Source organism: Thamnophis elegans, chromosome 3, assembly GCF_009769535.1.
Source record: "Thamnophis elegans isolate rThaEle1 chromosome 3, rThaEle1.pri, whole genome shotgun sequence".
NCBI classification, from domain to species: domain Eukaryota; kingdom Metazoa; phylum Chordata; class Lepidosauria; order Squamata; family Colubridae; genus Thamnophis; species Thamnophis elegans.
Genome location: NC_045543.1, coordinates 98,067,447 through 98,080,417, shown reverse-complemented (window position 1 = coordinate 98,080,417; position 12,971 = coordinate 98,067,447). Strand labels below are relative to the sequence as shown.

General features: G+C 38.0%; 1 protein-coding gene across 5 annotated transcripts in view; it reads left to right on the top strand.

The window, feature by feature from the left end:
* Positions 1 to 12,971, top strand: part of APC (APC regulator of WNT signaling pathway) — a 92,435-nt gene that overhangs the window by 63,537 nt on the left and 15,927 nt on the right. For all 5 annotated transcript variants that reach the window (XM_032212634.1, XM_032212635.1, XM_032212631.1 and 2 more), the window contains 2 exons: positions 5,656 to 5,754; positions 11,277 to 11,655. In XM_032212634.1, the coding sequence (XP_032068525.1) occupies positions 5,656 to 5,754; positions 11,277 to 11,655 (478 nt within the window). The remainder of the gene's footprint in view (positions 1 to 5,655; positions 5,755 to 11,276; positions 11,656 to 12,971) is intronic.

The following is a 12,971-nucleotide window of genomic DNA, read 5'->3' as shown; positions in this document are numbered from 1 at the left end:
ATTAATTTGGATATAGTCCAGCCCTACCAATATACATGGCAGGAATTATCTAATTTAATATCCGCATCTTGCTTTTAAGAGTATAATATGCTTTGGAACGTCTACATTAATATATATTACAGTATACATATACTGTAATTATTATAATTGATTTTCATAAATCAATTTTTAGAAATCTATAAAATTGTATAAAACTCTCTGTATATATAGAGAGAGGTGATTTTATGTAATGCTACATAATGTATGTATTACATTACATGTAATAGTATTATTTACCAGATATAGCTAAAATGTATTTTTAATTTTTTTTCTCTCTGCTCTTTTGGAACAACAAAGATCCATTGCTAAATTCTAATGCAAAGTTAATTTAAAAGTTAAAAAAAAGTGTGGAGGACATATTATTATAAATAACATAACCTCACTATTGGTCTTTGTTGTTGTTGTTGCTTTATTACATTTTTTTTAAATTATTTGTGTACTGAAACCTAAATGTATCTCAAATCAGCAAAAAATATTAAACAGATTTCCTTTTTAATAAGAAAAGTACCATCATAATATGTTTTAAGTAACAAGATTTCAATGTGTGAATTTTTATTTTTTTATTTGTTCGTTTTTATAGAAAATAACATTAAAAATGAGGTGGCTTAAAATGAGATGCGATAAAACCACTGAATTAAAAAATGTAAAAGTAAGTCAGAGCAGTAGTAATGTTCAGATAGCAAAAATAAAGTTACTGAAAAAGTGATATCACTACAAAGTAATTCAGTTATTTATTTGTACAGCTAATATGCTGCCTCAATTTTGTGGCCTCTCTAATGGTTAAAAATAGGTTTCTCAGTTTTATTCAAAGTGCTGGTTATCATCAACAGAGACATACACTATATTGCCAAAAGTATTCGCTCACCCATCCAAATAATCAGAATCAGGTATTCCAATCACTTCCATGGCCACAGGAATTGATAAAATCAAGTACTTAGACATGCAGACTGTTTTTACAAACATTTGTGAAAAATGGGTTGCTCTCGGGAGCTCAGTGAATTCCAGCGTGGAACTGTGATAGAATGCCACCTGTGCAACAAATCCAATCGTGAAATTTCCTCGCTCCTAAATATTCCAGTCAACTATCAGCTGTATTATAAGAACGTGGAAGTGTTTGGGAACGACAGCAACTCAGCCACGAAGTGGTAGGCCATGTAAACCGACGGAGTGGGGTCAGTGGATGCTGAGGCGCATAGTCAAAGAGGTCGCCAACTTTCTGCAGAGTCAATCGCTACAGACCTTCAAACGTCATGTGGCCTTCAGATTAGCTCAAGAATAGTGCGCAGAGAGCTTGATGGAATGGTTTTCCATGGCCGAGCAGCTGCATCCAAGCCATACATCACTATGTGCAATGCAAAGCGTCAGATGCAGTGGTGTAAAGCACGCCGCCCCTGGACTCAAGAGCAGTAGAGATGCATTCTGTGGAGTGACGAATCGCGCTTCTCCATCTGGCAATCTGATGGATGAGCCTGGGTTTGGTGGGTGCCAGGAGAACGGTACTTGTCTGACTGCATTGTGCCAAGTGTAAAGTTTGGTGGAGGGGGGATTATGGTGTGGGGTTGTTTTTCAGGAGCTGGGCTTGGCCCCTTAGTTTCAGTGAAAGGAATTCTGAATGCTTCAGCATCCCAAGACATTTTGGACAATTCCATGCTCCCATCTTTGTGGGAACAGTTTGGAGCTGGCCCCTTCCTCTTCCAACATGATTGTGCACCAGTGCACAAAGCAAGGTCCATAAAGACATGGATAACAGAATCTGGTGTGGATGAACTTGATTGGTTTGCACAGAGTCCTGACCTCAACCCAATAGAACACTTTTGGGATGAATTAGAATGGAGACTGGCCAGGCCTTCTCGTCCAACATCAGTGTGTGACCTCACAAATGCGCTTCTGGAAGAATGGTAAAAAATTCCCATAAACACACTCCTAAACCTTGTGGACAGCCTTCCCAGAAGAAGTATTCTTCTGTTATAACTGCAAAGGGTGGACCAACGTCATATTGAACCCTATGGATTAGGAATGGGATGTCACGTACAGTAAGGTCATATGCGAGTAAAGGCAGGTGAGCAAATACTTTTGGCAATATAGTGTATATGCTGTTATACTGGGATACTGCCTTCCCAAAATTATTCAGTCCAGTCACCTGAAGAAGGTCTGTCGAGAATCCTCTTGCAGGAAGTGCTTAGAACTTGAGTTAGATCAGTGGACGCCAATCTTTCTGGCTTGACAGACAGGCAAAGGCAGCTCAGGGAAAGGAATGGTTTTGTGTGGATGTGCCATTTTCATAAATGCAGCTTTGTGCGCACACATGCACTTACCCACCACTTCTGCAGCCCAGTACTGAATGAGCTGTGGGCTAGGATCGGGCCACAGACCACGGTTAAATGACAAGCCTTCTGTGTAGTGACCACTTAAACTAGAATCTGCTTTCCTGGAGAAATATGCAACACTCTTTCTTCCTTAATATTTCTCAAGTCAATGAAAAATTTGGAAATCATAAAAATCAATGAAATCATATTTGGTCATAGTTGACTTAATATAGCCATTCCATCTTTGCATATTTTTTCTTTAACTTTTAATATCTTCTGTTCTTATACATCTTTTTTGTACTCTGCCCAGAGTCTTGGAATGGGGATAGTCTATGATTATTGAAAATAAAGAAATCCATAGCTTTTGGGTTGTTTATCCTATACAATAATTCAAAACCATACAAAATCTCACAATAAAAACAAAATAATCTGTTGTAACATCATATGCAATGATCATTTCCCAGATAATCATCAGCTAATTCAACCACAGCATAATAAAACAATTCCTGGAAGGCTCTGTGGAAAAATAGTGTTTTAACTCTTTCCTGAATATTAATGTTCTGTAATTGAGCTTTGATTGCTTCAATTTTATTATATATTTGGTATTAATACTAGTTCTGCCTTCAGCGACTCAGATCCAGAGAATTATAGAAATAGATAGTAGTTTTCTCCCTTCTTCTAGTGGTAGGTGTTTAGTTTCCTATACCTTTAATTATCTTCCACTGGTGTGTTTCATAGTAAAATTGTATGTAAGGCCATCTTCAAGTTGAACTCAACTTCTGATGATTTCATGGATAAATCCATATAATTTTCTTGGCAAAGTACAACAATATCTTGCATCTTTCAAATTGCTACCTTTGGGATTTCCTGGTCCTAGTACAATTGATTCAGTGGTGGGTTCCAGGAGGTACGCCCCAGTACAGGCGTACCGGAGCCTGCTCGGAGCACCGGATACCTTTCCAGTACACTGCTCCGTAGTGCCCGCCCGCCCGTGCTCCTTATCTATCTTCGATGTTTATGTGCACAGTGCGTACAGCGCCTGCATGACGCTCTGCCGAGCAGCTGGAGCACCGCGGAGGCTCGCAGAGGTGTTGCTGGATGGTAAGATGCATGCGCGCACTGCGCATGCGTGTGCACACACTGCGCACGTCCATGTGGACAACACCGGGCCTGTTCCATCCGTACCGGTTGGAACGGGATCCAGAACCCACCATTGAATTGATTACAGACAATTCAGCTGGAATTGAGCCTTTTGACAGATTCTACTCCAATATACGTATGATGCCTATTGTACAATTCCTTTTCATGTCAATCCAAGTTATGTAAAACATATTTGCAAAGCAAATTTGATCATAAGAATCAGTTTGGTCTAGTGGTTAAGGCACCAGGCTAGAAACCAAGAGACTGAGTTGAGTTTGTGAGTGTGAGTCACTTTCTCTGAGTCCAACTCACTTCAGAGGGTTATTGTTGTAGGGAAAAAGGGAGAAGGGAGAAGTATTGTGTGTGTTCACTGCCTTAAGTTATTTAGAAAAATAACAAAGTTGGGAAATAAATAAATATTTTTGACATCAAAATCTGTAGTTATTTCTGTGATGTAAAATAGCTGTGCCCAGTGGTGAAATTCAATTTTTTTTTACTACCGGTTCTGTGGGCATGGCTTGGTGGGCGTGGCAGGGGAAGGATACTGCAAAATCCCCATTCCCACCCCTCTCTGGGGCCAGCTCAAAGGTGGTATTTATTGGTTCGCCAAACTACTCCAAATTTCTGCTAGCGGTTCTCCAGAACCTGTCAGAACCTGCTGAATTTCACCCCTGTCTGTGCCATTGCAAAGCTCACATACTACTTTGCTTGATGCTGTTATAATCTATATCTCCTACTATTTAATGGATTCTTTTCTTTTTATTTATGCAACTGATATTTACTGATATTGATGCATTTTCACCTTAATATTTCTCTGTTTCGTTTTATTTCATTTATACTGCTCCCCTCTTCCCTCTGGAAGACTCTGTTTAAAATATCAGCCCTATTTTAGAACTCTGCCATCCCCTTTACTCTGCTAATAAATTATTTTTAGAAATCAAGATTACTATTTCCCTGCTGTAAGCTGGTATAATGGTGTGTCTTGGATTTAGGTCTTGTTGTTCCACATATATCCGGTTCCATCTATCCATGTGACTCCTGAAAAGCTTTGAAATCATTAATTCTACCTTATACTGCAGAATATTTGCCCATCTGGAAGCTAGGTTATTCCCATTGATTCAATAAAAAGGTGGAATGGATTCATTTATAAAGGTGATAGGTGTAGTGCCAGAAGATCTGAAAGACCAAGTTAGGGGCAGATAATGATGGAGAAAATCTATCTGGTTGCTAAGAGTCAACACTGAACTGACAGCATTTAATCAATCGGTCAATTGAAAATGAAATCCTACAAAAGAACCTGTTTTTGCATAAGTGGGAAATTCCCCTCCCCTGTATACTATACTGGCTTGTTATAACATATCAAATAAAAATCTAAACAATAAGATAGGAGCTTCAGTGAAAGAACTGCAGTATAAGATTATGCATTGCCGGCATTTGATTCCATTTAGATTGGCACACATAGATCAGACTTTTTTTTTCAATTGTTGGTGAGGTTGTCCAAAAAGTGGGCTCAATTTCAATTGTGATAGTCATTCGATAAAGGTATGCCCTTACGGCATAACATTTCTTTAGAATTAAGTACTGCTATTAAATAAACAATCAAATGATTCCCAGATGTAGATTTACTGCATTTATTTACGTCTCACACTAAAAAAATGAGACGCTTATTTATCTATTTAATATAAGCAGATAAAATAATAATTGCCCAACATTGAAAATCTCTAAACAATTAAGATATGGATTAACAAATCCAGTTCAATTGCTAATTTACAAAAAAAAAATCATAGGCATTATTAAAATAATAAAACATTCAAAGCAGGACCCGCTTCTAATCAGGTTTGGATGGGTTTTATAGTTTATTTCAAAAGCAATAGGGCAGTCTATAATGTGATAACGTTTATGATAAATTGTACATTTACAGTACATATTTCTTTACTTATTTTTTAAATAGATTTTAAAAATATTTTCTATGTATCTTTTCTCTATGCATCTTGGATTTATGTTATTTTGTTACTTGATAATGCTTGTTAATCATAGTTCAGTAAAATATATATACAAAAATAAAGAAATATTTACTGAATTGACTTCTTATTTACTGTAACAGTAAGTTCCACATTTGCATTGTGCTAATATTTTAACCCACTTATAACCCTATTTCTTAAACTTACAGAGTTCAACTGCTCGGATGGACCATGAAACATCCAGTGTTATGAGTTCTAATAGTAATTACTCTGTTCCTCGAAGACTGACAAGTCACTTGGGTACCAAGGTAATCAACTTTTTCTGTAGATTTGCTAATTCTCCATTTTATAATTAAAATATATATTTACATCTGCACTGACCTATCTGAATTTATAATCAGCAATGGACGCTCCAGTCCCGTGATGGCGAACCTATGGCATGTATGCCACAGGTGGGTTGCACTTACTATCACTACTGTTTGCTATCACGCAGTGTGCGCAATCCACCCCCTCTGCAACAACCAGCTTGCACAGGCACCGCACGGTATGGGCATGTGCGCAATTTGCCTTTTGCCGTAAAAACAGGTATAGAGGGTGGACAGGCCAAAAGAGCCACCGTACCGGTTTGCTATCAGCTGCTCCGGGCCACTACCAGTTCGACTGAATCGGCAGCAAGTGGCACGTGGAGCTCTCTGTAGCCGTTGCTCAGCTCAACTCCACCAGGCATGTGTGCGCCTCCTGCTGGCCAGCTGATTTTCACTTCCACTTTAGACTGAAATTCAGGGTGAAATGTATAGATAGAGGTACAAAGATCAACTTTTATTATAATGAAGCAACCTGAAAATGTCCATAATTAATATATAACTCCAGAAATGGACACCTAGTATATAAGTTAGTGGTCAATATTATTTTTAATAGTGATTTTCAGGTCTAACAGTATCTGTAACATTTTAATATACATCCTGAAAGAAGTTGAGTGAGTCATCAGATTATGCAGATGCTCTGTTAATGCTGGTACCATCAAGGGCAAGCTGATACCATCCAGATATTTTAGATTTCAATTTGCTTAAGTGTTTGCTATGTAAAATTTGCATATTCTACTATAGTCAGTGTAATGAGATTTGCAGTTCTACACAGCTGTAAGATTTACATCTGTACGTGCACTGTGCTTACTAATATATTCTCATCCTAAAGTTACTCAGTTGCCATCCCTTATTGTAAGGGGGGGCAGGGGGGAAAGTCCCTTGATAGAGTTTCATTTTAAAATGATAAAGTTAAAAGAATTTTTAGCCCATTGACTCTAGTTTCCTGCTTGGTGCAGGAATTAATAGTCTCTCCAACAGATGGCTATTTCATCTGCTTGAATATATGCAATAAAAGACAACCCACTATTTCTCTGATGTGATGCTACTATTGGGTTATTTTTACTGCTTGGAATTCAATGCTTTTTTGTTGCCAAAAAAACATTTTTGGATGAAATCTTCATCTTCTGTATAGTGTTCTTTGAGAAATTTGGAGAAGGCTATCTTGCATTATTCTTGGTTCCTTCCATATTTCTTCATTGTGCTAAGTTTCTAAAATGTCTGATTGCCCTCATTGCTTTTCTCTAAACTTGTGTGTTAAATTTGAGTGTTATTTATTTGAGACTTCAAAGTGTGATAGCCAGGATTGAACACACATTCAAGGAGGGAGCTGACTTATAGAAAAAAGATGAAATGTTTTTCTTATCATTTGTATTTGCATTTTTGATAACCACATTACACAGCTAATTTATATTCAGTTTTCAAAATCTTTTTTACAATATTATCAAGTCTGAGAATATATTCTCTATCCTATATCTGTTCATTTGAATTTTGTTTCCTAAGTGAAATGTTTTGCATTTGATCATGTTCAGTTGCATTGTTATTACCAGCCCATTTAATTGATCTGTTAAGACAAAAATTTTGTTCTGTCTTCTACTGAATTGATGTAATGATATGTGGAAAGACCTTGGGAGACCTGATGCCAGGGTCAACAGTAAACAGCCCAAACAAAGAATCTCTAAGACCACCCCAGAACAAGCCACTAGAATATAAACTGAGAGCAAATCTCACTCCTTACTAGCATTGATGGTGCTACCTAATTTGGGTAATGAAACATCTACCAAAAAACAACCAAGCTCAGAGAGCACCAAGAACCATTTATAAATCAGTCTCTTTATCATCTGCTCTAGAATTTTCCAGATATTAATATCAGACAATATGATATGTGTTCTCCAGATAAAGACAGATTTGCCCACCTCCAAACCTTTGCCACTTTACCGTGTCTTCAGGGTTTTTCAAAACTAATTATGGTATAAAACTTCACATGACCTATTAGATCTCACCGATTGGGCCTCCTCCGGGTTCCATCTGCGGGTCAATGCCGTCTGGCGACCACGCGGAGGAGGGCCTTCTCGGTGGCAGCTCCGACCCTATGGAACGATCTCCCCGTGGAGATCTGGACCCTCACCACTCTCCAGACCTTCCGCACAGCCATTAGAACCTGGCTATCCCGCCAGGCCTGGGGCTAAGATTGTACCCTCCCGAATGGTATGAATGTTGTGTTCTCTTTTAATTATGTGTTGTCGTACATGTAAAAGTCTGTTTCCCCTTTCCCTTCTGGATGTGAGCCGCCCTGAGTCCCCCCAGGGAAAAGGGCGGCATACAAATAAACTCCTGAATCCTTCAGCCAGAACCACTTTTGCAAATATATGGCCAGGCTTCAGTGAGAGAAATTTGACTGGCCAACTTTGTACAAGCTGATTTGTCTATTTTGGGAGCATTCACATGTGTATGAAAAAGAATAGTGGGCAATAATGCACTTTTGATTCTTTGGAATCAAAAGTCTTAGGGGTCTTATTTCTACCACATAATGAGAAAGTGTGTAGTTACAATGACTGTGGCAAATTTGTCAAATTCGTTTTACAACAAATTTGTACCACTGACTAGTCCTAGGGTTTTTCCTCATGGCAGAGTTATTGGCTTCAGTAATAAAGAAGAGGAGTTGCAGGGTGAAACAGGAAGGAATAACTTTCTGGCTGCATCCTGGCCCACATGCTGCCCTCCCAACCTGTCAGCTGGGTATTTTTGGACAGAGTTTTAGCAGTCTTCCAAAAGATTGATAAATAGGTTCTCTGATCTTCCTGGCACTAGGGCTAAAAGGGGAAAGCGGCAGAATGCTTTTGATCTCACCCAGCTCATAAATATAACAAAACAATAGGTGCTGCCAGGGAGTGGCATTCTGCAGTGAGTGATTAATTGACAACCAAAATTATTGCCTCGATAGTTGCAAAATGACATTAGCACAGGAAAATTAGTGAAAACAGTAGAAATGTTTCATGCTTAATCTCCCATTAAGATCCTGGACGAATAGATTCAAACTCTAAATTGAAAGAGCAGGGCATGACTGATACTGATTTCTGCAATTTGGAACCAGCAGTCTTTTGGATATCTTCACATGTGTTCAAAGGAGTAGACAAGCAGGCCCAGATTAAAGCGAATTGATGCCTTAAGCAAAGCCTAACAGTAGTACCTCTCGGCCCTTTCATTGGTTCACTGACAAGACATTAAGATTCCATAAGTGCTGAAAATTAAAATTGAGTGTGACAGTGAAAGAATTTAGGTCATGGTAGCTAGGAGGAAAAAACTCTAGTGCCCCCTCTGTGGTGCATTAATCACATGCTTATTTTGCTTAATATTTAATCCAGGGATAGGGATAAGGTCAGGTAATCAGTTACCTGTACAGAACTGTGACAGCAGGCTGAATCACCTGACCTAGAATCTGAGCAGGAAAAGATCCTAAGCCTTCACACAAATATCAAGTGAGTAGAACAGAAATGTTCAGCGAGGTTCCTTAAAAGAAAGGCAAGACTCAGGAAGATAGATGTATCTGACTCAGAGCTATAAAAGAGCTTTGGCATCAGACTACTGTTAGCAAAAATCTTTCTGGTCTCAGAGATGACGACTGGTGCAAGACTATAAGAATGAACTCTGACTCCTGGATCTTAAGATTTGCCTGCATGAAACTTAGTAAAGCTTGTTCAGTTTTCTTGACTGCTTTTATTCCTGCACTATAGTGAAATATATAGTTGCCATAAAGAGCTCAAAGTCTAACTTTCTGCACTTGTATAACACAGGAGGGGTTTCTCCTGCAGCCCAAGTAGTAATGGCTGTGGAAGGCAGTACCCAGTGACCGGACAGGAGTGGGAAAATATTTTCAGAAGCCTCAAACAGCCAATAAGACTTCCAGAAATGCTAGATGATTTCTTTTATTCACCTAGATTTGTGTTGAGAGATTATGTTCATTTTAGGATTGGTATAAAAAAAAAGGCTGTGTAGTGAGGATAGTTCTTCCAAAAATGGATAATGGGACATATTTGTCTCGCACAGGCACACAAAGATAATCCTCTTAGTCTATAGCCGTGGTGGCGAAATGTGGCACGAGGAGCCATTCATTAGGGCACGCGAAGCCTTCTTTTGAGGCTGTTTTTCGCCCTTCGGAGGCTTCCTTAAAGCCTCCGGAGCGCGAAAAACTGGCCCTATGGGCAAACCAAAAGTTTAGGAATGGACGTCCCTTCCAATTTGTCTGTAGGGCCATTTTTCGCCCTCCGGAGCCTTCAGGGAAGCTCCTGAAGCCTCTGGAGGGCCTCGGGGGGGGGCTGTTATCACCCTCCTCAGGCTCTTAAAAAGCCTCTAGAGTCTGGGGAGGGCGAAAAAAACGTGCCAAAAGCGAGGGAAGGTGTCATGCGGCATGCGTGCTGGGTTGCACGCATAGCATTATGGATGTGGCATGGTCATGCATGACCCCCCTGCACTTCCCCCATTTTTGGCACGGGAGCCAAAAAAGGTTAGCCATCACTGGTCTATAGAAACTGTCATTACAACTAATATATTTATATATAAATGTAATATTAACAAACCTGACCAGGCCAACTAGTTTTTATTAATACACTTCAAACCAAATTACTTTTTATATATTTATTTGAATTTTTTATCCCACCTTTATTATTGTTTATGAATAACTCAAGGCAGCTAACATCCCTATTATTCCTTCCTCCTCCTATTTTCCCCACTACAACAATCCTGTGAGGTGATTGGGCTGAGAGAGAGTGATTAGGCCAAAGTCAAAGCCCAGCATTTTATGTCTAAAATGGGACTAGAAGCATCAGACCCAAAGGTACTTCGTTCAAAAGGCAACTGGGCTTCTCATCCATGAACTGAAGAAGCTTCTTGGATGAAAAGCAAAATGTCTTCACAGACAAACAAAGAAAATCTAGTTGCTTCTTGAAAAAAGCCCTTTAGGACAATCATGACCTGGATGACTGATAGGCACAAGCATTAGACCAGCCTGGCTGTCTTATTTGTAATAAGTAAAAACTACTAAGTGTTAACAACTAATCAACTTTTTAATACTTATTTCAATTATATGAAACGTAGTTAATAAGCCTGTCATGATACTGTTAATATTGTTAAATGGCATAATATCTGATTATTGCCAAATTAATAGTTTTAATTGAATGCTAATGCATAATTATTTTGGAGTGCTTTGTTTACCCAGATACGTTATTACTACCCAAAAAGGACTGTCCTCTGCCTTTAGCTTTTTAAGTAAGTTTTAATTTGGCACATAAACATGTTATGTTATGTTACCTTATGTTACCTTACGCTACATCCATCTCTGCCTCTTTGTGTGTATAAACAATATTTATATGTAAATTACTCATATACCACATATAAGTGGAGTCACCCTAGAATATTCATTTTAGTATATCTAATCCACATTAATTGTACAAAAACTATTTGCTTTGCAGGTTGAAATGGTGTATTCACTGCTGTCAATGTTGGGCACTCATGATAAAGATGATATGTCACGAACATTGCTAGCCATGTCTAGCTCCCAGGATAGCTGCATAGCTATGCGCCAGTCTGGATGTCTTCCTCTTCTCATTCAACTTTTGCATGGCAATGATAAAGACTCTGTATTGTTGGGCAACTCTCGTGGAAGTAAAGAAGCTCGTGCCAGAGCCAGTGCAGCACTACATAATATCATTCATTCCCAGCCTGATGATAAACGAGGCAGACGAGAAATACGTGTTCTCCATCTTCTAGAACAAATCCGAGCTTACTGTGAAACTTGTTGGGAATGGCAGGAAGCACATGATCAGAGCATGGACCAAGATAAAAATCCAAGTATGTTGGTTGCAATTCAGGTTTCAAAACATTTGTGAAGTATTCTTTGGTGTTAACAGCTTTGAACTCTAGCTATTTGTGGATTTTTTTTTCCAAGCAGGCTGTTAGAAATACAAGAAATGGGAATAGGAAAATTTATCTATTTTAGATTGCATCATCTTTGTTATAAAGTATCTTTCTGTGTTGATTGGGAATTTTAACTTCTAAAATTTATTTTGATATGATTAAATTTCTAATACTTCAGCATAAAGTTAAATATGAAATTGCTTGTAATAATTAAATTTTTAGCTGTATAGTAATTGGGAATGCATCGATTAGGTAATTGATAATAGAAACTTGCAACAATATATCTGTTTGCAGTTATTGACTTCTTCAAACATTCCTTTGCACAGAGCAGCAGATAATATTTTTAAAAACCAACATTAGCAATATTTGGATATAATCCAAAAGATGTATATAACTATACTTTTTAGTGATTTCTTGTTACTTTTTTGAACTAGTATTTATAGAAGAGAGTTGTGTTAGTGTGTGGTATTGCAGTTTGTGAAAGTATATGCCTTTTAATAACATACATTAGATGGAAAAAGTGCTGCCAAACTCCTGATATACTAGCCTCTGAAATTCCATATATGATATGAAAACAAAGATGTAATAATTAAAATCAATTATTACACCAATTGCAGCTCTTCATATCTCAGGACTTTGTGGTTTCCAATGATGCCTCAAATATTTGGAACTCAAAGCATTCCAAATTTGAAACACCGTGTTTCAATTTTAATATAGGCCTTTCAAGTCTGAAGCAATCTGTTTCAGTCTTTCTGGATTTCAGAATGCTTATGTTCTGTTGAAACACCAATTCTGAACATGAAACAACTGTTTTGAACTTGAAATGAAGTATTCTGAATTTCAAAATGATTTCCACACTATTATTTAACTTCTAGAATCCATTGAATGTCTTCCTGAATGCAAACATTCATTGCGGAAAGCAAGAATTAGCTTTGTGTTACCTATAAAAATTGATAAGGGTTTGCTAATTTTGAAGCACTTAAATGTGAAGTGAAAACTGTGAAATGAAAAATGGTAACATATTCCTTTATACCACTAAAATGGAGAGTTCCTAGGATTGCATAACAGCTTATCTTGGAAACACATGGAAAGCTGCCAGTTTCATGATTTGCATAGAGCATTCCAGGAATTTAAGAAAGTTACTTTGTAATTATGATAATATCCAAATATTTTGTGTTGAGCAGCCCTTATCCGTCTGTTCATTAGTATCTTTTCTATCCCTCTTTCAATAGCTTAACTGGTTCTCAGTT